The sequence below is a fragment of the Haliotis asinina genome, chromosome 16 (assembly GCF_037392515.1).
Source record: "Haliotis asinina isolate JCU_RB_2024 chromosome 16, JCU_Hal_asi_v2, whole genome shotgun sequence".
Classification (NCBI taxonomy): Eukaryota; Metazoa; Mollusca; class Gastropoda; order Lepetellida; family Haliotidae; genus Haliotis; species Haliotis asinina.
Genome location: NC_090295.1, coordinates 20782204 through 20809947, shown reverse-complemented (window position 1 = coordinate 20809947; position 27744 = coordinate 20782204). Strand labels below are relative to the sequence as shown.

The 27744-nt window shown below is 41.8% G+C and overlaps 2 protein-coding genes and 1 pseudogene across 2 annotated transcripts; all 3 read left to right on the top strand.

Annotated features, from left to right (window-relative positions):
• Positions 1-1372: 1372 nt before the first annotated feature.
• Positions 1373-12366, top strand: LOC137268326 (vitelline envelope sperm lysin receptor-like). The gene is made up of 10 exons (XM_067802877.1): positions 1373-1490; positions 1714-1751; positions 4142-4184; positions 4778-4965; positions 7901-8055; positions 8784-8932; positions 10088-10175; positions 10920-11073; positions 11823-11862; positions 12146-12366. Exons 1-10 carry the CDS (start codon positions 1484-1486, stop codon positions 12337-12339), a joined length of 1056 nt encoding a protein of 351 aa, XP_067658978.1. The 5' UTR covers positions 1373-1483; the 3' UTR covers positions 12340-12366.
• An 8031-nt stretch (positions 12367-20397) lies between these two features.
• Positions 20398-21416, top strand: LOC137267673 (galanin receptor 2b-like; annotated as a pseudogene).
• Positions 21417-26563: 5147 nt separating this feature from the next.
• Positions 26564-27605, top strand: LOC137267672 (uncharacterized). The gene is made up of 3 exons (XM_067802142.1): positions 26564-26593; positions 26774-27029; positions 27301-27605. Exons 1-3 carry the CDS (start codon positions 26564-26566, stop codon positions 27603-27605), a joined length of 591 nt encoding a protein of 196 aa, XP_067658243.1.
• Positions 27606-27744: the final 139 nt, after the last annotated feature.

The window sequence follows — 27744 nt, the reverse complement described above, 5'->3', positions numbered from 1 at the left end:
TACGACAGAGCTCGCTGTACGACAGAGCACGCTGTACGACAGAACTCGCTGTACGACAGAGCACGCTGTAAGACAGAGCTCGCTGTACGGCAGAGCTCGCTGTACGACAGAGTTCGCTGTATGACAGAGCTCGCTGTACGACAGAGCTCGCTGTACGACAGAGCACGCTGTACGACAGAACTCGCTGTACGACAGAGCTCGCTGTATGACAGAGCTCGCTGTACGGCAGAGCACGCTGCACAACGCGTTTGCAAGAATTAGAAGGAGCCTAGTATTGCAACATACCACTGCTTAGACGTACCAGATCATACTGATTATTAATTAGGTATCCAGTTAAATGAATTTGTCTAACATAATACTGGTTATCGCATTAAGTTGTGCAGTAGGACGGAGCCCTTTAAACAGGAAACGAGACTGTTCTGTAATAAATATTTTGACTTGGTACAGTCACCCAGCGTTTGGGCAGACCCGGATTTGCCTCGATACGTTCACATTTCAACAAGTGTACAGACTGTAACACATAGATTCTGAGGTATCCCTAATGCACACCAGAACGAGCTACAGGTATACTACACGCATGCGCATGAGTGGCTATCGCCGTGCTCTTCGATTCGAACAAAAACAGCCAATTCGTGATCTTTGAACGCCAACATCACCTCACATCGCTTTCGGTTCGTCGTACAGCAAGCAAAATGGTACTTTTGCAGTGAAAGAGTTCAACATTTACGTCGCATTTAAGAATATTCACCAGCAATGTCAGGGCACGGAACAAAAGAATGTGAGAAATCGAACCCGGGTCTTGAGCGTGATAAGAGGACACCACTGGATCAACCACTGGACTTCCCTTCCACCTTCATCAGATAGTTACTGTAGATTATTTTGGATTATTAGTGATTCATGATGATTAAACAAAACACATAATCTGGCCAAACGAATGCAATTCATGACAGGAATAACGTATGATGAGTACGCCTCTTTAGGCACTATTCCAACAACACGGTGGCTGGCACCAGAAATGGCTTCACACAATGTTCCCATGTGGGAACCGAACCCGAACGGACACGAGCAGACACTTTAACCAGAAGGACATCCCACCGCCTCACTACGTGAGGTAGTTCTCGGTGACCTGGTGGATGTTTCTTGGGTTTTTTTCAGATCTTGTTTGTTTATTTTGTTATTGTTTTGCTGTTTTGTTTTGTAACACCAGTTCTCTGGGTCGCTCTGCTGATAATCAAAATGGAACCAAATTATCCAGTGACTGGCATCACGATCACCATGGGCATCACCTTGCGCCGAGCCCGATCGCATGATATCGCAAATGTGAAAGGAGAACATCACCTGAGGCATTGTCCAGAGAACGCGTGTTTCAGAACAACCAAGCAAGTCTCGCGAATACATCATTCCACGTGATGCACGAGCTTCACAAGTTTATAACTTTGACCTCCACAACCTCGGAAAAAGAATCAGCTGGAAGGAGATCAAAATGGCAGGTGCGTGTGTATTTGTTTGCAAGTGGTAAATAACTGTTAATTCCATTAAAATGCCAAAATGTCAATTTTGCTGATTAAATGTAGCAGCGTAGGAACGTCTCATGTTCAGTCTTATGAAAAAAGGTAAATATAGTACTTAACTTGGAAAAGAACTGATATTGAAATAGTTTTGTGAATCATCAAATGTTTTAGATGTGGATTTAATTTGTTTTATTTGTACCAGGTCTTATGTTCAGCCTTTTCGCACTCCTCCTGGGATTCGTGAGTTACTACTACTTAATTCGATCACTAATGCATTGTTTTACAAAGCGATCGTAGAGCCACGACAGTTGTAAGTCTATCTTTAAGTAACGGTTCACCATCGCGCTACGATAGCTTTGTGAAACGCTACCCTACACAAACAGGTGGCCAAGTCGTCTGACTCAAAAGAATTCCGGCCCTTTTCTCGGATGAATTAGAAATTCCTGATCGTGGGTTCAATTCTCAATTCACCCTGACCTTTGGTTTGTTCGTCTTGGACTAAACGCTGATAACACTTTGATATTCCTCGAAAACTGTTCCATTTGGTGTTAAAACCCATCTCGATGACGATCCTACAACTGCGGTAACCGTATCTGCTCACTAAATCCACCTCGATATTGGCTTGCCCCTGTTTCAGTAACATATTCTCTAACACACACCTCGTCTACCCCATTCCCCCTAATCAACTTGTGAAGGTCCGGGTAGAATAGACCTTAAGCAATGCATGCTTGCCATAAAAGGCGACTATGCTTGGCATAGAGGCGACTAACGGGATCGGGTGGTCAGGCTCGCTGACTTGGTTGACACGTCATCGGTTCCCAATTGCGCAGATCGATGCTCATGCTATTAACTGGATTGTCTGGTCCAGATGCGATTATTTAGACCGCCGCCATATAGCTGGAATATTGGTGAGTGCAGCGTAAAACTGAACTCACCACTCATTCCCTAAATCTCATTGCCCCTTCTGCTTTGCCCTCCCTTCAAAGCTAAAGCCTAAATGAATAAAGCCTCGATTTCCTCTGGTCTCCTTTTCCATTCATGTGTTTTGGGTTAATTATCTAAGTCTATATTAGCCTAAGGCTGCTAACATCCATGCCAACACCACTGCCAGAATGGGTAAGAGTTCCACCAGTACTCTCTAAAACCAAAATAACAAACTAACATCCACTCCTCACCCTAAATATGCATTCATTAAACTAGAACAGCTATAAGAATCAATGAACTTATTTCAGTGTTGGAATATTGGTAAAAAGGGAAGGACACCTTTTACCGTGTGAAGAGGTGGGTACGGGTGGAACCCTTTCCTCCAGAATGTTCACTAATCGTAATAACTAACACGATTACTTAAATCTTAACAAATTTAAGCCATTTCAAGTTTCTAGGCATTTCTCTTGTAATCAAAAGGTATAAATTTTACGGCTTCCTAACAGCAGGAACACGGTCCTGTTGCCATTAAGATAGGAAAATGCAATTAAACGTTGAATTTTTCATTAAAACATTTAGCATGCGGTTTGCAGAAGCAATTGAAGTGCGTTGTGATGGATCGGTGATCCTTTAGGAGAACCGGGATCGGGTGGTCAGGCCCTCTGACGTGGTTGGCACATGTCATCAGTTCCCAATTGCGCAGATCGATGCTCATGTTGTTGATCACTGGATTGTCTGGTCCAGATTCGATTTAGACCGCCGCCATATAGCTGGAACACTGCTGAGTGCGGCGTAAAATTAATTCACTCACTCGCTCACTTTAGGAGACCCCTCTACGACAGCCCGAAGCTACAAATGAAACTTTTTGAGGAACAGAGTTTTTTGCTTGAGTAAATTTCAAAATATACTGACAAAAGAAACGCAAAACTGATTTGTCAGTTTTTAAATGGAAGATCAGGGCGCGATTTAGTGCCTTGTTACTTCCACAAATTGCAATGTCAGTCGTCAGTTGTTCAGAAATAAACAAATCTAACATAAGCAGAAATGTGAGCTCATTTTTCCTCTAAAGTTTGGCCAGTTGTGGCACCGAAACGTTTCCGTTCAGACACGTCTGAGCTATGACAGCTCCTGCAAACAGGTATCAGCTGTCACTGTGTTGCTATGGTTTCATGGGTACTGCATCACGGAAATATGTGCAGCAAAACCTGACGTTTTAACACTGTTGCAATTGGAATTTAGCTGATTCAGCTAGGTCTTTATCTATGTTTGCTCTTGGTGCAATTAGGTTAACATCTCTTACATCAGCCCTTGAGACATAAACATGGACGGTTAGTTTTGGGATTTCAGTGTTTCGAAATTTTGTTCCTTTTGCGGTTCTACCCATAAAGATTCAGGGTAGAAAAGATCTTCAGCAAAACCTGCTTGTCGTGAGAGGCGACTATGGGTCGGGTGGTCAGGTTCTCTGATTTGTTTGGCACGTCATCAGTTCCCAATTTAGCAGATCGATGATCATGCTGTTGATCACTGGATTGTCTAGTCCCGACTCAGTTATTTACAGACCCCGGTCATATAGCTAGAATATTGCCCAGTGCGGCGTAGAACTGAACTAACTCACTCTTGCTGCTCAGTACATTTCATGATTCCTGCCTCGGCACATGGTCCTGAATCGATAACCTCTTGGTATAGTAACTTATGCTGTGTTGCAGAGTTGTTCCCTGGCGAAAATTCCAGATGGCTACATTATGCTGGGTAAGTATTGTTCATTTTATCAGTTGTCATTGTACAATGTTTACTTTCTGCCAAGGAGTGTTGTGGACGTGGTACGGGAAACTTTTGGGTTTCAGTAGTGATCACTGCATTAAAGCTGCAGTGATGTTTCTCGGCCATCTGCGCGTCCTTTTTATTTGCCATTTGAGAAAAAAAAATAACTTGGCCGATCATCCATTTGTCCACAATAAGAATGAGTGTAAGACAGTGACTGAATTTACAACTCTTTAACACATGCTCGGTTTCCGGAGATGTATTTCTGAGAGAAAAAATAAATAGGCCTTGCTCCCACTTCACATTTTTCCATCGTTATATTTTTTTGAAGTGTCTAGCTGCCCTCGTCACTTTCGAAACAAATATGCCCGAGAAACATTTTAATTTATTATGATGCCGAAGAGGTCGGTAACTGATATTTCATGCAACGTTCATCGTGAACCTTAGTGGTTAACCCGTTGGCTCGTCAAGCCGAAGACCCGGGTTCGATTCCCCATATGGGCACAATGTGTGAAGCCCATTTCAGGTGTGCCCGGTCGTGAAAAAAATCCATACTCATGTTAAATAGTCTTCTGTCCCAGTGACTCCTGAATGTGGCCCAGATGGAATAAAGGACGGTCGAGTGAAGGTCACCACGGATCTGCGAGCCGAGGCCAAGGCTGTCTGCCGTGACAACAAGGAAGTCGCATTCACCAAGGCCGCGCAAGGCGTGAACTTGGAATTGCCCGTTTCGTATGCTCTGTCAGGGAGCAGTCCCTGCAAATTTCAAGTGAGAACAACTTGCTTGTAGGTTCAGTGCTAACTGTGAGACACCCCTTTTGACTGATGACCATATTTCACTGTGAAATTTTAGTTCGAAATAACTGCTGGCCTGGAGGCCCAGTGCCTGTTCTTGTAATTATTGTAAGAAATATGTGCAGGTCTTCGTCATTAATTATCTGTCAATTTCAAGTGACACCCCCCACCCCCCACCCCCCTATTTATTTTTCTTAATCAACGTTTCACTTCCTGGTATTTCAGTGCTTGGCGTAGAAATGTGAATACCAATCTATCTCCGTGTGCCGTAGGCTTAGTTTGATTTTGAAGAAACAGTTTGAAATTGCGTACAATGCAGTCTTTTTCGTTTTTATCGCCTTGACTCACCAACTGAGCCTACAGATTTGGGCCCTGTTGATTTTAACGCCTGCAGGCAAACAAGCGACCAACAAGATCAGGTGACAATCACTGACTTGCATCATACTCGTCATAGCATTCTGGTCTCGTGGCTCAGTGCCCATGCTGTCGGTCTCTGGATTCTCCAGATTCGATTTTTTTACAGACCATGAGAGCTGGATAACTGGACCAACTAAGTCGCAATGTCTGAAATAAACATTAAAAAGCGCTCACTGGCCATGACCTTGCTAGGAGAGTTAATAGGATTTATAAACAACTTCACCTGTCGCCGGCGGCGGACGAAACCTGTTTCACTACGTACATCGCTTGCTGTCTGCAACCCCCCTCACTATGTATCCTTGTGATGGTATTTATACATCTTTAACCACGACTGCATTCTTGCCCCGGTTTCTGTGGTGGCTTATCAACAGATATGGCTGCTTCTGAAAATGCTGTTCAGTGTTCACATTGCTGATAATTAACAGATGTAGATTAGCCAACAAATGTCGCTGAACCAGATCTACGAGCACGGAGGTATTTCTGCGCGTTATAAAAATGTTGTGTAGCCATTGGTGGGTCATGTGATCCGCTATGTACTAAAGTACTGTCTGAAACAGACAAAAACCCTCATTTTTTGCATTTGTATCTACAGGTTGTGTTGGGGTAGACAGTGGTTAAAGCGTTCGCTCGTCATGCCAATACCCGGGTTCGATTCCACACGTGTACAATGCGTGAAGCTCATTTCTGTCTTTATTTTTAGTCAGATTTTGTGAGTCAAGCGCAAGCGTTAGTGCTCGTATCGATTAGCAGTTTTTTTCTGGTGAAGAGCTATCCCCTTTCTCAGAAAAGAGTGCCGAGAGCGACTATTACGGTACCCACTTTCCCTAGCTTTTTAATCGGAATGTACGTTCATTATCATTTGCTTATGGGTCATCTTATGATTCAATGATGATGTACATCGTATATATTAGACCCACAACCCGGGTCAATCTCGTGGAAAGAGAAGTTTAACAATTCGCTCAACCATTTTAGCATCATGCATTATTGATGCTACTGTTTCTTTTCACCAATGGAAGTCACGGCCCTGTGCTCTGGTAATGAGGGCTGTACTGGTCCCCGCAGAGCCGTACTTCCGTTTTCATAGTCATTGCAGTACTGATTTAAACGAGACTATTGGTCGATAACATGTTTTAGTCTTCACTCATTTCACGGGTGTGATCCTGACATCTGATTGGAATTGAGACACAGCTACTAGCCCGCTAGTCCGTGGCGAAAACTGAAAAATCCAGTTTTGTCAATAGAATCTCCACTTTCAACTAGTGACTTTTCATGGTCATTTTGTAAATATTTCACTCTCCCGCTTCTTAACTTGCTATTAACTTATAAATACGAGAATGTGGCCCCCAGTGAAGGTCCCGGGGTAGAATAGGCCTTCAGCAACCCATGCTTGCCATAAAAGGCGACTATGCTTGTCGTAAGAGGCGACTAAGGGGATCGGGTGGTCAGGCTAGCTGACTTGGTTGGCACATGTCATCGGTTCCCAATTGCGCAGATCGATGCTCATGTTGCTGATTACTGGATTGTCTGGTCCAGCCTCGATTATTTACAGACCGCCGCCATATAGCTGGAATATTGCTGAGTGCGGCGTAAAATTAAACTCACTCACTCACGAGAATGTGGCCTGATGAAAACTTCCATATTGACAGCATAAAACACGCGTCTCGTCTCGACAATGTAATATTGTTTGTGATCTTTCGCTTTGTTTCTACATTCAAATTTCGAAACGTATTTCCCACACTAGTCGAATTCCTTCTTAACCTGTTTTTCTCGAGGACAATTTGAGAACCAGGATCACCCAGGATCCTGCTTTGTATAATATACTGGAGAGAAAGAAAGATTAAAACGTTCAATGGCGATGTTGTTCAGTCAGGGCATGGCGTTGTGATTTGACCTTGAAACCCCTTCAAAACGAATGCCAATTTCCGAAAGTTATCTGGATTTTTATTGCCAAACAATGCATGTTTTTGCTCCACAAGTTCAAGAGGAAGGTGATTTCCGTTGCGTTGTGTCGATGCCTTTCTAATCCTTGTAAGAAATTTCATCAAAATCAACATTTTTATTGAAAATCGATTTCATACCTGTGCAATAGTATACTCGTGTTTTCATCGCTTTATGTTAGATATTTTGACAATTGTTTGAAGACAGCATATAATGAGTAGATTTTTACTAATACAAATCGCCTATGCGTTTCTGTTTGGGGAGAGTATATAAACTCTACATTTTAGCCTCCGTGCTGTATAAAATATTGCAATTTCTTTCAAATTTGATTTCCGGAAATAACATAATGGGTCTTGGTAAGATAGTACGGTGGGGTGCCCGGGTAGAGCATTTGGACCCATCCCAGCTTTATATTGTATCTCCTACCTGATTTCTACATTTTATACTGTTGGGTACAAGTATAAATACCGTGTTTTTCCGGTGGGGCATACTGTAGTTGAATCTCTTACTTTAAACATTTGACATGTTGCAATAATTGTTTTAATGACATCCAGAAACGCAAAGACGCCAGGGTGTACGTTGTCAAAGTGTTGGTGTCCTGGGGCGAGCCAGGCAATCCAGTCCATTCTGACGACGAGGAGTTCTTCGTCACCTGCACCTTTGACGACAACGGAAATCAGATTTCTCCCAATCAAACGGTGGATGAAAGGTACTAATCTTTGAATATGTGCTGCTCCCAACCCCCCAACCCCCCCCCCCCCCCCCCCGAGCTGAAACCTGTAGACCTAGTCTTCAGCATGCCATGCCAGTCAGATGCGGATCTGGTGGTATTGTCTGACATGGTTTACATGGTAGATCGATGTTCATGCTGTTGACCACTAGATTGTAGCATATGCATACAGAACGCTTTCATATAATCTTGAATGTAATAACAGATCGCCATCTTCGAAATATTCTTGCCTTGGTGGACATTTTCAGTGAAACTGATATTTCTCAACCTGTATGCAATATTTTGGTAATCTGTATTTAATTCAAACTGCTGGGCCAGTATCAGACATGTGACCACCAATTACTGCTTCAACTGACCCATGAAGGTCCCGGGGTAAAACAGACCTTCAGCAACTTGCCATAAAAGGCGACTAGGCTTGTAAGGCGACTAACGGGATCGAGTGATCAGGCACGCGGACTTAAGGTAACACATGTCATCGGTTCCCAGTTCCGCAGATCAATGCTCATGTTGGTCACTGGATTGTCTGGTCCAGACTCGATTATTTACAGACAGCCCCAAATGGCTGGAATATTGCCGAGTGCGGCGTAAAACTAAACTCACTCGCTCATATAGTCTGGAATGTAATGACAACATGCCATCGTCGAAATATGCTGGGCCAGTATCAGACCCCCCAGTTACTGCTTCAATGTTCTGATTCGCTTATTTAGTCTAGTTGCACCACTGGAAATCCAGACTCATAACGGAAAAAAAGCCGTGTCAACCTTTTCGCTGGTTTTGACGGATGTTCTTGGAGCTCATCTGACCAACAAGAATGTGCCTTTGGGCAGGAAGGTCGTCCTGACGGCATCAACGGACGGTAGGTAGCGGGGTCACTGATAGTCGTAGTGCTGGAATATTGCTGAATGCGGTTGAAAACTAAACTCGCCAATACAGTCGTTATATCTGCACATCGTAATGTCGGCAGTCCGTCATTTTACTGATCTCGGATATAAACGCAAACAAAAAACAAACGTTGCACATGGACATGCCATTGTATCCCATGCGCATATATCGATGCTCATGTTGATCACTAGTCTGGTCCAGGCTCGGTGAATTTAGACCGTTGCCATATAGTTTGGATACTGCGTCAACAAACACATACAGAAATTATCAGCGTGTTGATATTGATGTTCCTGGGTGGCGGCCACACAGAATGTTTCTGGGACTCGTACGTCCCTCACATCATAATTGTGCAGGACCTCGCATTCAGCTTTCTCACTTCACTTGGACATGACAAACACAAAGGTCATCAACCATTTATCTCATCTCGTCTCAATTATTGTCATGTTGCTGTCTGTTAGTAACGGAAGGACTAAATTCGTGTTGTCACGTCAAGCTGTCCAGCGTTAGCGAAGTGTGTGAACTATCCAGATCCTTGTACTTGACCTCGACCATTCCACTGCAGCGGAGCTAAATTCTCTTCACGCCGTACTATACAATATTCCAGTTCCACTACCCGTGAAGGTCCCGGGATAGAATAGGCCTTCAGCAACCCATGCTTGCCATAAAAGGTGACTATGCTTGTCGTAAGAGGCAACTAACGGGATCGGGTGGTCAGGCTTGCTGACTTGGTTGACACATGTTACGGTTCCCAAGTGTGCAGATCGATGATCATGTTGATCACTGGATTGTCTGGTCCAGACTCGATTATTTACAGACCCCCGCCATATAGCTTGAATAATGCTGAGTATGGCGTGAAACTGAACTCGCTCGCTCCAGTTACACAGGTGTCAGTAATCATGTCTGGTCCAGATCATTTAACAGTATGAGCATCGATCTAAGCCATTAGGATACGATGATGTGTGTGAACCAATTAGAGTAGAGCTGATATAACACATTCTAATCCGGATGTGTCCATTGCAAATTAATGTGATAAAGAAAACTAATATAGGCATCCGTGTGACTACTCATAGCGTGCAAAACCTTCCCACGAGAATAGGGTACATATAATGACAAAACATGTTACTTGCAGGCAAGAATAAAGAAAAGGGTCTTCGCCCCGATGGATGTGACGCAATCGGCACCTTGACCGGGAGAAGATACTCAATTCTACGAGCTGGGTAGGTTCGATTATCAGAGGATAATTTCATATCATAGGGGTGGGTGCAGTGTGTCTTTGACTCTTTCCTGACCTTTGAAACTCGGTTCGGTGAGAATAAATGCTGGCACCCTGTAACCAGAGCCAAGGGAGGATTCAGGAGATTCAAACCCCACCTTTCAAAATATCTGGATCTGCCCATACACCATATGCAGCGTGCTTAGCGTTAATCACTGTGCATTGGACTGTTGGGTAGCTGGCATCTTAGTTGAAAGTGCTTGATGTCTGTGAGGTTGTTTAGAGCAATTTTTGGGATAATTAGGATGCAAAATGTCGAATTACTCTGAACTGCTTTCTCGATACGGCCTCAGACCGCCCAATATTCTAAGAAGACTTGGCGTTCACTTGGAGCCTCAAACATGACAAATTCAGTTTGGATCAAAGATGGCCTAGTCTTCTCCTGGTCAGCACCACAAAATCTCATTGGTTTCACTTGTCTCTCTGAACTGCCAAGCCTTATGCAATGCTATAAAGCATTAAATGAACCAAGTCTAGATTTCCTCCATCTCTGGTCAGCCTGTGGTCCCTTTTCAATGGAAATAGGTTTATTACTATCACCATAAGATAAGAGACTATGACTTATTATCTATGGTTTCACTCACGTGTTTCGGTTCAGAGGGGATTTCTGGTTTTCCTACCGCTGTCTGGGACAAGTCGAATATAAAACAGAATTAGTCCACACAATATGCCCGATCTATCTTTCCAGATGTGGCGACGGCGTGGTATTCAGTCAGAAACAAGGCTTCGTGACCAATGGGCTTACATCAATGAGTCCATATTTCAGCGCTTTTGACATGGCTGGCGAGCCATCTATTCGCTTTGAGTGCAACTTCACATTATGCGAGAAAGTATGCGATGGGGTAAGAGGTCGCAAGAGCGATAACTGGGGCCGGTTGAACATTTAGGGTACACATTTCTGATTGATCATCTACATTTGCACAGATCGTGGGATCATATTTGGTCTTCTGGCCCTCGGGCGACATTAATTTTAGGCCGTTTGTTTTTCTGAGGTGGTTCCCTGCCCAAATCATATGGGGCAACAATTCGCCACACGGAGTTACGTCCCTTGAGTTGCGTGAAGCCTGATCATTAGGTCGGGTCTTGGGTCTCTGACCCGTGAAGGTCCGGGGTAGAACAGGCCTTCAACAACCCATGCTTGCCATAAAAGGTGACTATGCTTGTCGTAAGAGGCGACTAACGGGATCGGGTGGTCAGACTAGCTGATTTGGTTGACACATGTCATCGGTTCCCAATTGCGCAGATCGATGCTCATGTTGTTGATCACTGGATTGTCTGGTCCAGACTCGATTATTTACAGACCGTCGCCATGTAGCTGGAATATTGCCAAGTGCGACGTAAAACTAAACTCACTCACTCTTGGGTCTCTCCTCCAACATTGAGCTGACCCTCCAGACTGGAATGCTACAAGCCCAGCCTCTATTGCTAAATACGACCATAAAATACATCCTGTTTATTTACTTGACGTCTTGCGTTGGCAGTAATTGGTGACCCTTAGCCTTACAGAATGGGTCAACTATATCCGTTCTGTCGAAAAGTGGCCACGTGCATTCTGTAAAAATTACCCGAGTGAAACTTTTGTCTTTTCCAGAGTTCCTGTGCGAACGAAAGACGCCGGAGATCTGAAGATGGTAAGAGTTGCTTCCCTTATTCCTATCCGCAACACGTCATATTCACGTTATTCCCACTGGTTACGGAGTGACATGATGAACCTTGTGGCATGAAAGCACGAGTAGTGAAGATTTACTGTTATGTCAAGCTCACTGGCTCTTTCACCAATGTGTTTACCTATTCTCCTTGTTTAGGCGCTTAATTTATCCATAAGAAAGGTCAGTCAGCCAAATGCTACATACTTATTTAAGTATTCCGTCGTAGTGCTAACTTCCTTTGATTGCTTGTCCCTTTTCTTTGCAGACGACGACGACGATCCGCATCTACTTATCAGCGATGATCAGGGACTGTCATGGTACGACCTCCGTGACAGCAGCAACGACCTCGTCTTCTGGGCGTTATTGCTCGGGATAGGAATATTGACGCTGATGTCAGTGGGCGTGTCTGTCTGTGCCCTGACAAGACGCCGGTCACATTTACAAGTTGTCGCTGCCTAATTAAATAAAAAAACTGAAACTATTTGTTATTTATTGATCTGAGAGACCCGTAAAGGCCCGGGGTAGAATAGGCCTTCAACAACCCATGCTTGCCATAAAAGGTGACTATGCTTGCCGTAAGAGGTGACTAACTGGATCGGGTGGTCAGGCTCGCGGACTTGGTTGACTCGTCATCGGTTTCCAGTGGCGCAGGCCGATGTTCATGTTGTTGATCACTGGATTGTCTGGTCCAGACTCGATTATTTACAGACCACAGCTGTATAGCTGGAATATTGCTGAGTGCGGTGTAAAACTGAACTACTCATTGTTCAGAGACTGCAGTTTCATCTGGACTATGGTGATATTCCTGTCATCCTGTTTATAAATGACGAGAGTACCCTGTGGGCGTACTTCCACCATCCTCCTGCTTGGCTTTTTCACTAATGAGTTCACTGATATCCATGACCCAGAAGTGGATGGGAATAGTTTATCAGAGTATCCCATATTTTAGCCCTGGGCTTAGTGCACAATATTTTGATAAAAGTTAAAAGAATCCGGATATTTAAAAACGTTTTAACCGGAAAAAACATCTATGAATTCAAATTTGAAAATTATGAAAATGCTTAATCGAGTGAGTAAATGTGAATGAATGTGATTAATGCAGAACAAATTATTATGCGAGGACTGACCTGTACAACAAGACTCGTTTCTGCAGGCAGTGCTTAGAGCGTCACACCCAATGGGAGAATAAGGGAATTTCTGGTGCGTTGTGAGAAAATAAAAGGACTGGTTTCGAGGTCAGATTCAGCAGTTAAATCAGCATGGAAGTACAGCAAACCTTTTTCACTTTTATTAAGATATTAAAGATATCGAATTGTTTTAAAGATGGCTTGAACTAAAGAGAAGATATGTTCAACTGAGATAATTATAGATATCGCCAGTACAATTCAGGATATCATGAATTTAAGGATAAGTTGAATCATATTAATGATATCTTGAAAAGAATTGATATCTTGCATTGAATTAGAGATATCCTGAAATGAAAAAGATATCTTAAATAGAGAAAATGTATTAAGGGATTACTGATATCTAAAATTGTTTTAAATATATGTCGAATTGAAGATACTTAAATTCAAGATCTATAATTCGGTTCAAGATGTCTTAACTAGAAACAATTTCAAGAGATCTTCAAATACTTCCGGCTACATATCCGTAAATACTTCCGGTTCGGAAAATGGCGGGTGACCATGCATGCATGTACAGCTCGCACATGCTGAGAGCCAAGAAGCGGGTCTGTACTATCAAAACATGATCCTGTGTCGCGGCCGAGAACACCGCCTTTATACATCCTACTCAGATTCATCGCTATATGGCTGATAAAATGCCAATGTAAGTAAAGTCAACACAACCCTCTCCAGATTCTCTTGGCCGGTTACCCCTCGTATTTTCTAGAGACGTTCTAGAAATATTTCCCGTGGAGTTTTGACTACAAAATCGATATCGATGTACTCCAGATAATTTCCTTGCACATACATTTAACTCGTATGTAAATTCATGGTCATAAAAATAATAATAGGCCGGTAAACCGTTCAGTTCTTGAATCAACGGTAGCGAACTGGCTGAGAGTTGTGTTACGCGTTAGGGAGTCCCTATAAAGCACATGTCTGATCGAAATGAATTCCATAAATTACTTTTTCAGAAGTGGATAACGTACACCCTACTTCGTTCCCTCTTACACTATCATCATAGAGACATTTTGCAAAATATGCCCAATTTCAAATGTCTCTAAGCTTATGAAAAAACTAAATTAAAAAACAAAATGTGAGATAAACACCATTCGAGTCCCAAGAAAGCACATGGATGAGTTAGTTGAATTCCGTACAGGAGTTTTTGAGAAGAAGTTATCCACTTATCAGAGTACAGACCCTGTTTCGTACAGACGGATGGACAAGGTAACCCCATATGCCCCCTTCCATGTATGGCAGAGGCATAAAAGCAGTATCAGCTCATCTTATCCTCATGCATGTGTTAAGAACATTTGTACAACACATATGGAGTTACGAGGCCCGATCCGTAAGCTTATGATAAACTGTACAGCTTCAGCATCACAAACCCTCAATTACTTTTCCCAGAAGAGTCGCATTTACAGAAGGATTTGATCACCGACACGTATCATCAATAAAGGCACACTATATAGCTCCTGTTACAACAAAAACAACTGATATCAGACATACTGAACAACAAAAACGCCAGTTTTGAAAAAATTAAATCTCGTAAAAGTAAGCGTTCATGTATGTGTCTTCTATTAAAAACTTGTTGCGTTTCTTTTGCTGTTTGGTATATTCTCCCAAAAACTGTATACTATGCTCAACATAAACTCGTGGTATTTGATTTTATTGAAATATCAGACTGATGGCGGTGGTGGAACGCGCTCAGTAACACATACCTCTCCCCATTAATGCTGACTTACATCCAACACGGCCACACACTACTCGAATATCTGAAACACAAATCAAATATTATTCCAAATGCAATCATGTTTCAACAAACAACCTCCCTAACATACATTTGGGATGTTAGGCGCCAACAAGTATTCCCAACAAAAGGAGTTGACATTTGCCCTTTCATTCCAACACAAACGTGACATTTCACTTCGATTCAGTTCACAAACCAGGTCGTAAACTCCGGTGCTGACTTCTGACATATTGTCACCACACAACCTTTCTGTTCAAGCCGGGAGCAGTAGGGTAACTGGCCATGCCGAAGAGTCGGTATCGACTCCCCAAATGGGTACCGTGTATAAAGCCCATTTCTGGTGTCTCCTAACGTGATATTGCTGGAAAAGTGGCGTAAAACTAAAATCACTCATCTTTGTAAAAACTGGGTTAGGGCGGAGTCTGTATTCTTGGGCAAGGGGTATAGGTTGATGCCACTTGTAGAGTCATGTGGAGATTGTTGACAAAATCTCGGAACTGTTGCGGTATGGGTCACGTGATTGCACAAGCACAGGTGCAGGGTATTCTGGGTTGAGTATCATAGGGGTGGTCCGAACTAAGCGGTAATCGGTCTCAGTCACGAAATGACAAGGCACTTGATGAAATTTTGTTATAATCGAACGACCCGTGAAGGTGCGGGATAGAATAGGCCTTCAGCAACCCATGCTTGTAATGAAAGGCGATTATGAGGGCTAACGGGATCGGGTGGTCAGGTTCGCTGACTTGGTTGACACGTGTCATCGGTTCCCAATTGTGCAGCTCGATGCTTATGTTGTTGATCACTGGATTGTCTGATCCAGACTATTATTTACAGATCGCCACCACACATGTGGAATATTGCTGAGTAGGGCGTAATACAAAACTCACTCACTCATAATCGAACACAAACAGTTTTGGAACAAATATTTGCATTAGCAATAATTTCCATAAGGTTGGTTTTGTCTGCCATTGGATTTACATTTTGTAAGCACAACGAACTCCCTCCAAGTCATGACTGAGTTTATCTTAAAGAATTTAAGGAAATTTATGTTCCTAACATACTATTTATTCATTTACTATATGATATTTATATAGCGCACATATCCATACTACTCCTTTGAAGAGGTGAAATTTACAAGTGAGCTTTGCGCAATTGCAACAACCCAACCCAACTACACCCTCCCTATTTTCAATAACTGATCGCCTGTAATGACCCAATCATCAATTGAGAAATTTTAACTAATTCCCACACTTACCTATTACACCGAAGAGGTCCTGGACATGACACTGGCATTAATACGACAAAGAGAGTGAGTGAGTTTGGATTTACACTGCAGTATTCCAGCAATATCACAACTGGAGATACAAGAAGTGGACTTAACACATTGTACCCATGTAAGGAATCGAACCTGGGTCTTCGGCGTGACAAGCGAAGGCTTTAACCACTAGGCTTCCCCAGCGTCCCTCATAACCCAGCGTCCCTCATATGACAAGGCATGCAGTTTGAGAGATCATTTCATAACAAAACGAATGCCTGTTCTGTTAGCCAGAGGGCACTATTGGACAGCAGGTTACCGTTTGAAGCGTACTGTGCTTTCTTGTCCTATTCTAGATTTTGGCATAAAACACCCGAACCAACGATTAAAAATGTATCCGTTGGGGTAATTTTCAGGTAAATATGCAAATAAAGATATCAGGTCCCCTTTTTATGCAAAAATGAACATTCCGCCGCACTGAATCACACGTATTCTTGGGATGGGCCGGCTCGGCATCATCAGAGTCAAAATTCACAGGTCTTTCACAACGCTAGATCTCCATCTCTCATAGAGTTTGATGGCCGACTAATAACAGCTAGTCTTGCATGACTCAAATACATCTCTCCTGCAATATGTGACACTTCAATTATCACAGGGGGCTCCAAGGTGTGTGTGTGTGCGTGTGTGTGTGCGTGCGTGCGTGTGCGTGTGCGCGCGCGCGAAGCCAATTTTAAGCGGGCTGACGGTGCGTCCAGGACTGATGCAAGGTTTTTGAAAACAGGCAAATGAGAACCTTTTATCAGATACGAAAACATACCTATTTGCTTGCAAATACAACAGATTTTCACCTTATATCGAAGACATATTCACTTGGAAAGCTAGCAGACGACGTACCAAGGGACGTAACTCCAATTTCTTGACGCGCTTCATGTCTGATATAGATCGGCCAATCAAAATTGATAGGACATTTGAGACCGACATTTCCGAGTGTCATTCATTGTGTTCATTCTTCTCCATAAAAACCATTACGTTTCAGGCAACAGCGCGACGATTATGATGATGTAAAACAACTGAAGATAACATCACATCTACATCAATTACTTTACTTTCTGTCACCTTTGTATGCGTGTATGTGCAAATGACATGTTCACGCGTGCGGAGATCATTAATGTCAAACTGATATCGAGGAGTGTTGGTAACGCAATCCTCGGAGAGGTGTTTAATCATCACCTGGTCGTTTTGATAATTTCTGGCAGCCTCACCCTTAACTTGTTATCGTTTGAGCTCATTTGTAGAGGGACAGTGGGGTAGCCTAGTGGTTAAAGTGTTCGCTCGTCACGCCGAAGACCCGGGTTCGATTCTCCCCATGGGTACAAATGTGCTGAGCCCCTTTCAGGTGTTCTCTGCAGTAATATTGCCGGAATCCATGTATTGCTAAAATTGCCATTTTCCCATACACTGGACTTTTTAGAACTTGTTTTCAAATCAATAGATAATGTACCCTTGTCGAGTACCGGGGACACCATGAAAGGGTGGCTCGTAAAATTTGGTTTGTTGTTCCTGTCCATTGGCTAATCATACACCGTGAATCAACGAATGTATCCGCTATTGCATAGCATGCAGACTGCAAATCACAACATTTTATGTGAGAAGCTAAACAGGAATCAGCTTTTTTGTTATGATTTCACACATTGTACCCATTGTACACGCACGTAGATTTCATTTTCATGTCATGCTATACCAGAGAAGATCTAGAATTGGTCGTCAGTTACCTGTGCTTGTGTAAGGCCACTAACGGGATGAGGAGGTCAGGCTCGCTGACTGGGTTGGAACATGTCACCGTATCCAAATTGTGCACATCGATGCTCATGTAGTTGATCATTGGATTGTCTGGTTCAGACACGATTGTTTGGAATATTGCTGAGTGCTACACTAGCCCGATCACTCACTCACCCATTCACTCACTCACTCACTCACTCAAAATAAATGAGAGTCCAGTTGAATACAAAAATCCGGATGAATTACTATCACACCCTTTGAAATATTCCAGCAATATTACGGAAGAGGACACGATAAATTGGTTTCACATATAGTACCCATGTGGGAAATCGAACAGGGTATTCGGTTTGACGAGGTGCGAAATCCTTTCAATCACTAGACGTCTCTACTGCCCCATTTTCCTGTGATGTGTTGGTTAGTATTGCTTCATGCCGCTTCAGCAATATTCCAGCGATATCACGGCGGGGGACACCAGAAACTGACCCTCTGTGATGAAATGACCAACAATATAAATGATAAATGATTGCTTTTAATAACGTTCCTTGATATTTTCCTTATTGACAAGAGAGTTTTGATTTATGTTACAATTTTCAGTACCATATTATCATTGTTTAATAATCAGCAAAGCGTTATCTAAGTAGGGTGGCATTGTCTATTAATATTACTAGGATGCTTAGATAAGAGATTATAGCCCCGTGAAGGTCCCGGGGTAGAATAGGCCTTCAGCAACCCATGCTTGCCATAAAAGGTGACTATGCTTGTCGTAAGAGGCGACTAACGGGATCGGGTGGTCAGACTCGCTAACTTGGTTGGCGCGGCACATGTCATCGGTTCCCAATTGCGCAGATCGATGCTCATGTTGCTGATCACTGGATTGTCTGGTCCAGACTCGATTATTTACAGACCCTCGCCATATAGCTGGAATATGGCTGAGTGCGGCGTAAAACTAAACTCACTCACTCAGATAAGAGATTATAGGAGCCTGCTGTTCTTTCATAGTGGGGCGATTAGGTAACCTAGTGGTTGAAACATTCGCTCGTGCGCTGAAGACGTGGGTTCGATTCCTCACATGGGTATAATGTGTGAAGCCCTTTTCTGGTGTTCCCCGCCATATCACTGGAATATTGCTAAAAGCAGCGTAAAACTAAACTTACATTATACAGCGTGTTGTTGTTTTCCTATAAGTAACTGGCGAGTGGATCTGTTCAGATATTATATATTTTTGTGGTGTTTGAGGGCCCATTGATGGCTGCACTATGCCAGGATTTACTCTGTGAGGCTTTAATTAACACCTGAAACCCCAAAGATATTGCACACAGAGTTCAAACAACACATCTTGTGGGTTTGTTTGCTTCACACATATCTGAATGCAAGTGACCTTCCTGCGCAGTTTGATCAGAGGAAATGCCAGCTGTCGCCATGCAAAATCCCATTCACTGCATTATGTTAGACAGGCACTCGCACAACAGGACAAGAAGTGTGTGTGAGTGAGTTTAGATTTACGCCGCACTCGGCAATATTCCAGCTACATGGCGACGGCCTGTAAATAATCGAGTCTGAACCAGACAACCCGGTGATCAACAGCATGAACATCGATCTCCACAAACGTTAACCAATGACATGTGTCAGCCAAGTCAGCGAGCCTAACCACCCGATCCCTTTAATCGCCTCTTACGACAAGCATAGTCGCCTTTTATGACAAGGATGGGTTGCTGCAGGCCTTTTCTACCCCGGGACTTTCACGGGTCAGAGACCCAAGACCCGACCTAATGATCAGGCTTCCCGCAACTCAAGGGACGTAACTCCGTGTGGCGAATTGTTGCCCCATATGATATTCTAACACGGGCAGGAAGGTGCGATTATTTTAGAATATTAGAATGCCCAAGTGAGAGAGGCGCAATATCTCGCTTCAAATAAACATTCTTGTGCATTCGTTGACGTATAGACGATTACACGAGTGAGTGAGTGAGTTTAAGTTTACGTCGCTCTAGGCATTCTTAACGATGTTGTTAGGTTGATGTTGCTCATGGTCGGCATAGGCGTTGTCATTGGTGATGCACGGGGAAACTAGGCAGCTGTTACTGCATCTGGAACAGTTTCTATGTTTGACCACGTCGGTCAAGCGAGTTTTCGCGAGGTTACTCGTCAGTCAGTAATCCTAACAAAAAACGTCTGGATTATCTTTAAATAGGTGCAGACTAGCAAATATATGTCATTGTATACCCTGGAGATTATCGTGGATGACTCCAGGGGAACAGTGATTACAAGATGGGTAAGTCGCACCAAGTGTATTAATTTCCTCTCCTGTTGTGGTTTGTTACCAGATATTCAGGTTTGTTGTGCTAGTACTTGTGGAGATTTATACGCAGGAGATTTTCGACGATGCCCTGGAATAAGTCTCACGATGTTCTATCCCGGATGCGTGAGGGGTTACATATAAATGTAGCTAAGATACATAGCGTTCACTACATGAACGCTATGCCGCACCTCCATAGGCCGCAATGGTGGAAATCCTTTGTCGCACTTTCGCGCACTCGTTACGACTGTTGCGCACGAAAAACTTATAACGCATGAGGATAGTCGTACTGTTAGGAATACTCCCTCTGGTTACAATGGAGAACACAACCACTGTAGAGCCTGTGGGCCAGCATGACAACATTACGACTTCAAACAACCATACACCACTGAATGGATCAGGTATCACCGACACATCAAACACCACCGATGATGGCGACGACAATGCCGGCGGAAACAGGAAGGTAGATCGCGCTGACTATGTGGGGTATGTTATTGTGCCACTTTCCTTGATGCAACACTCTCAACATCACCGTCATGCTCGGAAAGAAGTTCAGGACAAGGACCAGCAACCTCATCCTCATCGCGCTTTCTGTGTCTGACATGATATTCTCCTTCATCATGTCCTTCAACAAAAAGTTCCTCCGGAATATGTTGGGTTTCGATGTACGAGCCTTGTCCTCTTTTGGCTGCTCTCTCTTCTTCATCGTCCACAAGACCAGCAAGATGTCTTCATCCTGGTTCATTTTCTTCATCAGCTTTGAAAGGTTCATCGCCATTGTTTTTCCTCTCAAGACAAAATTAATCTGCACAAAAAGGAACGCCATCATAGGCATAGTCACGGTGTTCATCGGACAGCTTACCTTCAATGGTATATGAGACTTCAATACAACGATAGTCAATGGCGTCTGTATCCCCAACTAGAGACACGAACACGGCCGTCCTCAGCAAGACATATCTGGTCATTGGAACCTTCTTGTATTCATTGCTTCCGGTGGGTATCCTGCTGGTACTGACACCCATTACTGTCTTCGTTCTTGCGCGTCCGTCTTCCAAAAGACGGACCATAACCAACACCAAAACCCTCAGGGATGATACGGCTAAGTTAACAACCATATTGATAGGAGTCACCATCGCCTTCATCGTCCTCATCACGCCCATCTCCATCGCCCACAACGTCTCATTCGGCCTTAGAGAGAATATCTTTGAGACGCAACACTTTGGGATGATGGTGGCTCCAGAGATCCTACAGGTGACAGTTTGTTATATTCGATACACTGAATGTAAAGCGTGACATGTAAACGCGTGAAAATTGCCTTAAATTATTTTTTCTCTCTTGCATTGTAACACTTTGCTTGGACGCACAAACAAACAAACAAAAACATTCAGTATGGTTGGTACGATCAAAACCCTTTGTTGTTGTCACAACCAATCACCAAGTGACCTGAAAGGCCAAATCACCTGGTCGCCTCATAGGTCATTCAAAAGTTGCTTGACGCCAATTCTGAGCCGTGGTCTTCGGCCTTTGATCATTAACGGTCTTAAGCTCTTACCAAAGGCATAGTTCGGACTTTAATCAAATTGAGAATTTACAGACAGAAAGTTAGTTTATTTAATGTCAAGTGTTACATAAACCAATAAAAAATAGCGTAGGAATTACAAATTAAAAGTAACACCCGGCCAATAGGCCTATGAGACACTAATTAACGTTGAGAACATAAATATAATTTTAATTTTAAAACACATGTATAGTTAAATATTATACATAAATACACAATACATGCGTGACATTCACAACCATACATTACATTACACTACATAAAACGCATACACAACATACATTACATGCACTAATTACACGCATACACAACATACATTACATGCACTAACTACACTGCATACACATACATTGCATACATTACATATACTGCATACCCTACATACATACATTACTTACATACATTATATTACATTACATTAGCTACTTAATACTACATACAATTATCCATACATATGTGCCATTCGGCGTTTGTACATCTTATTTACAAGTGCAGTTATGGAGTTGCATTATGGAGTTGATTGTTCATCAGTATATATAGCTGGCTTGAGGGTTCCTGTTCACAGAAAGATGGGTGAAGAGATTCAGCAAAGGCCCATAGGTCATATCTTAAGTCACTGTAGAAATTACAACATGTTAGGAAATGAGTTTCATTTTTAATTTCATTTTTATCACAAAAAAATACAAAATCTGTTTGCTAATGGCACGATTGGGCGAGAGTACCGTCCAGTCTCGATAGCCAAAGGTAATGTCCCACACCTAAGTTTAGCGAAAGCACTCCGGCTAACAGCAGATTTAACACAGGTTTCTGTGTTAAGTGAGTGTTTATACTGACGGTATGTGCGGCGTTTGTTGCCATTAATGAGTCCTCTGTCGTTCCATAATTGATTCAACCAGTCATACTGATGCAATAAATACAGTCAATGTTTTACAGAATCCATTTCATTTTGAGTTATATTAAACACATCAGTCACGGGTAAATGCCAGGATCGGATAGCTGTGATTACTCTGTAAATCCATGACTTACGAAATCTGTCAGACCATGTGTAAATTTTATGAATGTTTCGATCGCTGTCAGTGTTACTGATAACACGACATAATCGTACTATGTCTAACTTCTGTTTTGTTAATGTGGATGTCCATCCCATATCCCCTCGTACGGCCAGAGTTGGAGACTTGCTTCCTACACCAAGGAAGAACCGACATGCTTTATTTTGTATTACATTGCTGCAGTTTTATTCCCCATATTCCAGCTCCGTAAGATAGAATTGGTTAGACAAGATTTTCATACAGGGTGTTGAATACTTCAAACTTCATTCCTCCAGGTGCTTTACATTTACAGATAATAACTCCAAGAGCACGATTAGCAGATTTTGAAATTTCACCAGCTGTGAAATTTATGTCAAGATTTTCCTGAAACTATATTCCGAGATATCTATAGGCATGGGTGTATGACATCATCGGTGCCAATTGTAAAATTGGTCTCTGACCTATTATGTCCTCCAGGGCGGAAATCTCCACCTTGAACTCCACTTATTAACACAGTCTAACATTCAAGTCATTGATTTCCGCTACTAAGTTGTTAATATAAACAGAGAAGAGAGTTTACACAACTTTTCATTGGACATTTCTGTTACGTGTATATCATATTATGTTGATCATAACAAGCCCGACGTATTGTCCGATTATTGTTGTGCTAAAGCGGTAAGATACGTTTGTTGTTTGCGCAATTTATCTGATCAAGTATGAAGAGCCCCGTTCTACAAGACAACAGTAGCGCTGAGGTGATCCGTTAATCCATTCATTAACACAGACTTACGACTGACTGTCTCAGTGCTACAGTGGCCATGTGGGCCGGGGTTGGCATTCGGTGACGGGACTCTTCAGTGCCATATTCATGGCTCGCTCGATTCTCTAGTTAAGGCGAGAAAAGTGTTATTAATTCGCGCTTGACGCGTTCGATTCCCACATGACTGAAAAGTGTGCAGCCAATTTCCGGTGTTGTCCACTGTGAAATTGGTGGAATATTCTTAAAAGCGGCGTAAAACCATACCCACTCACTAACCACCTTGCCAAACATAGTGACTCTTAAACTAATTTGTGTAAAACAGCACTTTTCCATGCCTGACATTACGTTCAACTTGAGCAGCCGAGAGTAACCGTCCTGAAGTAGAGTGTGTAACCTTGTTGACAGCATGCCTCATTTCAACGGATTTTGTTTCAAAATTTTGAACTGTAATGTGCTCTTTACGTATAATTTGCATAACCCTTTTGACATCTATCATGCCAATAAATTTTGTTTAAATACAAAATGCTCATGTTATAGTTTTCATTATATGATGTATTAACTCCAGCAATATTACATTTATACCACAGTGGGCAGTAGTCAGCAATATTACATTTACAGCAGGACTGTATAAAGTCAGCAAGATTACATATACCACAACTGCATGCATATGACCAAAAATACTACATTTATACAACTGCATGCACATAGCCAAAAATATTACATTTATACAACTGCATGCATATAGCAAAAAAATACATTTATACAACTGCATGCATATAGCCAAAAATATTACATTTATACAACTGCATGCATATAGCAAATAATACATTTATACAACTGCATGCATATAGCCAAAAATATTACATTTATACAACTGCATGCACATAGCCAAAAATATTACATTTATACAACTGCATGCATATAGCCAAAAATATTACATTTATACAACTGCATGCATATAGCCAAAAATATTACATTTATACAACTGCATGCATATAGCCAAAAATATTACATTTATACAACTGCATGCATATAGCCAAAAATATTACATTTATACAACTGCATGCATATAGCCAAAAATATTACATTTATACAACTGCATGCACATAGCCAAAAATATTACATTTATACAACTGCATGCATATAGCAAAAAAATACATTTATACAACTGCATGCATATAGCCAAAAATATTACATTTATACAACTGCATGCATATAGCAAAAAATACATTTATACAACTGCATGCATATAGCCAAAAATATTACATTTATACAACTGCATGCACATAGCCAAAAATATTACATTTATACAACTGCATGCATATAGCCAAAAATATTACATTTACAGCAGGACTGTATAAAGTCAGCAAGATTACATATACCACAACTGCATGCATATGACCAAAAATACTACATTTATACAACTGCATGCACATAGCCAAAAATATTACATTTATACAACTGCATGCATATAGCAAAAAAATACATTTATACAACTGCATGCATATAGCCAAAAATATTACATTTATACAACTGCATGCATATAGCAAATAATACATTTATACAACTGCATGCATATAGCCAAAAATATTACATTTATACAACTGCATGCACATAGCCAAAAATATTACATTTATACAACTGCATGCATATAGCCAAAAATATTACATTTATACAACTGCATGCATATAGCCAAAAATATTACATTTATACAACTGCATGCATATAGCCAAAAATATTACATTTATACAACTGCATGCATATAGCCAAAAATATTACATTTATACAACTGCATGCATATAGCCAAAAATATTACATTTATACAACTGCATGCACATAATCAGCAGTATTACGTTAATACCAAGGCTGCTTTAAGTCACCAATATTATATTATACCACAGCTGCATATAGTCCACTTATACCAGGGTGGCACAAAGTCAGCAATATCACATTTATGCCAGCAGTGTTGGCTGAAGAGCGCGTTTTTGCGTCTTGGACGCACATATAGGAGTTTGAACGCACCAGCGTAACATGTGTGGGTCTTTTGGACGCATTGACTCGAGCAGTATTAATTTCCTATCACAAATCAAAGACGTACATATGTGTGTACATGTCCTGGGTTACTTCATGTCAAAGACGACTGTGAAATGTTTATAAATGTTTCCGGTTCATTAACTCTTCCGTTTGTTTGTTCCGTTTGTCAGAACGGGGTAACGAACAAATATAAACTTGAATATGGGCGTTGTTTTTCTTTTATAGACTCTAAGTATTTTGATATTCTACAACAGATTTGTTGTGCTTTTTCTCTTAGAATTCGTCAGAGTGAGTGAATATATAATCATCGCCCGGGAAAGTTGGTTATTTAAATTGTTCCGTGAAATACGGCACTTCCTTATAAGGAAGTCGTTTACTACGTTTGCGTAAATTTGACAGCGGCGGCGATGACAAGCCATCGTATTAAGGCAAGTTTAGTCAATACTACCGCTCAAAAATCTTTACCATATGAGAAAACTGGTGAATAATATGACACAGAAAACGAACCTTTGCAAAAGAAACAAAAAGTGGAAAAGTGATTTCAAAGTGGCTGGCTTACAAAGTACAACTGGTTAGGATTTGAGAGATCACTTGGCATGACTTGCCATGTCTGTATTTCTGAAAGCAAGAACAATGCATTTACGGTTGGCTGCCATAATTATAGGCATTACACTCTGGTCAAGCACATGCAGGCTGATGACCACAATTCTGCTACTCAAGCTACATTTCTGAGACAGAACATGTCTACAGTTGTCTCCAAAGTGTTGAATGACAAGGAATGTGCAGTTCAATCTGCAATGCTGAATATATACTTCTGGCAAAGGAGCAAATTGCCTCATCAAAATGTGCTGCATTGATGGAATCATCGTCTTGCCCTGGTTACTAGCCAGGCTACTGAAAATGTTCCCTATCTGAAGAAATTTCAAGAGACATTGTCAGACATCTTCTACTTCTTCAAGAAATCCTCTGTCCGAAGGAAACGTCTTTTTGTACTAGAGGAGGTGCTTGAGTGTGAAAATGTCACATACAGTTTCAGAAGGAGGACATAGACCATGCTGCAATGAGGCCATCCGTTGATGCTGTTATACAGGTATCACAAAGCTATATGTTTGTAATAAGTTCCAACCAAAACAATATCTTAAGCAAAGTTTTCTTCAAATTTGAAACAGCAGTTACTCACTTACTAGATTCTTACTCAAGATAATAAGATAAATACCGCTTTATTGATAATTTATTCTAAAGTCTCACTTTGCATGTTACTCTGTTCTAGCAACTACAGTATTTGAAGGATGAAAATGGACCAGCACTTCTCCAGTTTGAAAGTCTGTGTCCGAAGGGAAGCTGCGAGTTTGATGGTGTTCCAATAACATCAGAGGCTGGCGTTGAGAAGCAGTTCTCAAATGTTAGGGCTGCTTTCCCACAAAACCTCATGAGCGAGCTTGAGTGCAGACTCCCAGCTGTGACTAATGACGTTGTCACATGCATGTCAGTCCTGTCACTTAGAGGACTGTCTTTCTTGTCTGAAGGTAATATAATAACTGTAAAATGTGTTATCAGTTTGGCTAATCTGATGAAAGCAGACAAAGCTTCATTACGCTACATTATATTTTAAGAAAATATATACATAAAATACCCAATTTTACAATAGACTGTAGATTCATTTTAAGCATATTTAATCATTTTCAGTCTACTTTATGAAAGTAAGATTATTTTCACATTGTGATGATACAAACATTTCAAAACTGATGTGCAAATGGCCGGAGTTAGTTTTTTCTAGACATTCATTTGCTCTTGCAGATGCTAGAAAACACTGGGGTGCAGAACAACTCCAAAACATCATTGACTTCTACAGTCATTGTGAGAACACCTTTGTAGACGCTGAGGAGACCATCAGAGAATGGGCATTGTGCAAGGATATGGTTCATCAACACCATTATCCTTGTACAAGTATCTGTCAGTTATGGCAGATACTGTCGTCAAGACACCCTGATACTTTCCCAAGTCTGTGCAAGATTGCACAAGTGGCTGTCCTGTTGCCCCTCCAAACAGCAACTGTTGAGAGGGGTTTCAGTGTTCAAAATATCACCAGGGATACTCTATAACTCTCTATATAGGCTCTCTGATATCACACAGAAACAGGCTGGCATCAGAGAGGCTTGACACAGTGATGTTACATTTATACAAGGGCGAGCATATACTGGCTGTAGCCAGCAATATCATATTCATACAGGGGCTGCATAG

What these genes read in the sequence shown, in the direction of transcription:
- LOC137268326 (XM_067802877.1), top strand. An exon ending in TCGCACTCCTCCTGGGATTC is followed by an intron (nt 1,752 to 4,141) that starts GTGAGTTACTAC and finishes GCTGTGTTGCAG; the next exon opens with AGTTGTTCCCTGGCGAAAAT. An exon ending in GCGAGAAAGTATGCGATGGG is followed by an intron (nt 11,074 to 11,822) that starts GTAAGAGGTCGC and finishes TGTCTTTTCCAG; the next exon opens with AGTTCCTGTGCGAACGAAAG.
- LOC137267672 (XM_067802142.1), top strand. Translation starts at nt 26,564, where the DNA reads ATGAGGCCATCCGTTGATGCTGTTATACAG. An exon ending in CCGTTGATGCTGTTATACAG is followed by an intron (nt 26,594 to 26,773) that starts GTATCACAAAGC and finishes ACTCTGTTCTAG; the next exon opens with CAACTACAGTATTTGAAGGA. An exon ending in ACTGTCTTTCTTGTCTGAAG is followed by an intron (nt 27,030 to 27,300) that starts GTAATATAATAA and finishes TTGCTCTTGCAG; the next exon opens with ATGCTAGAAAACACTGGGGT.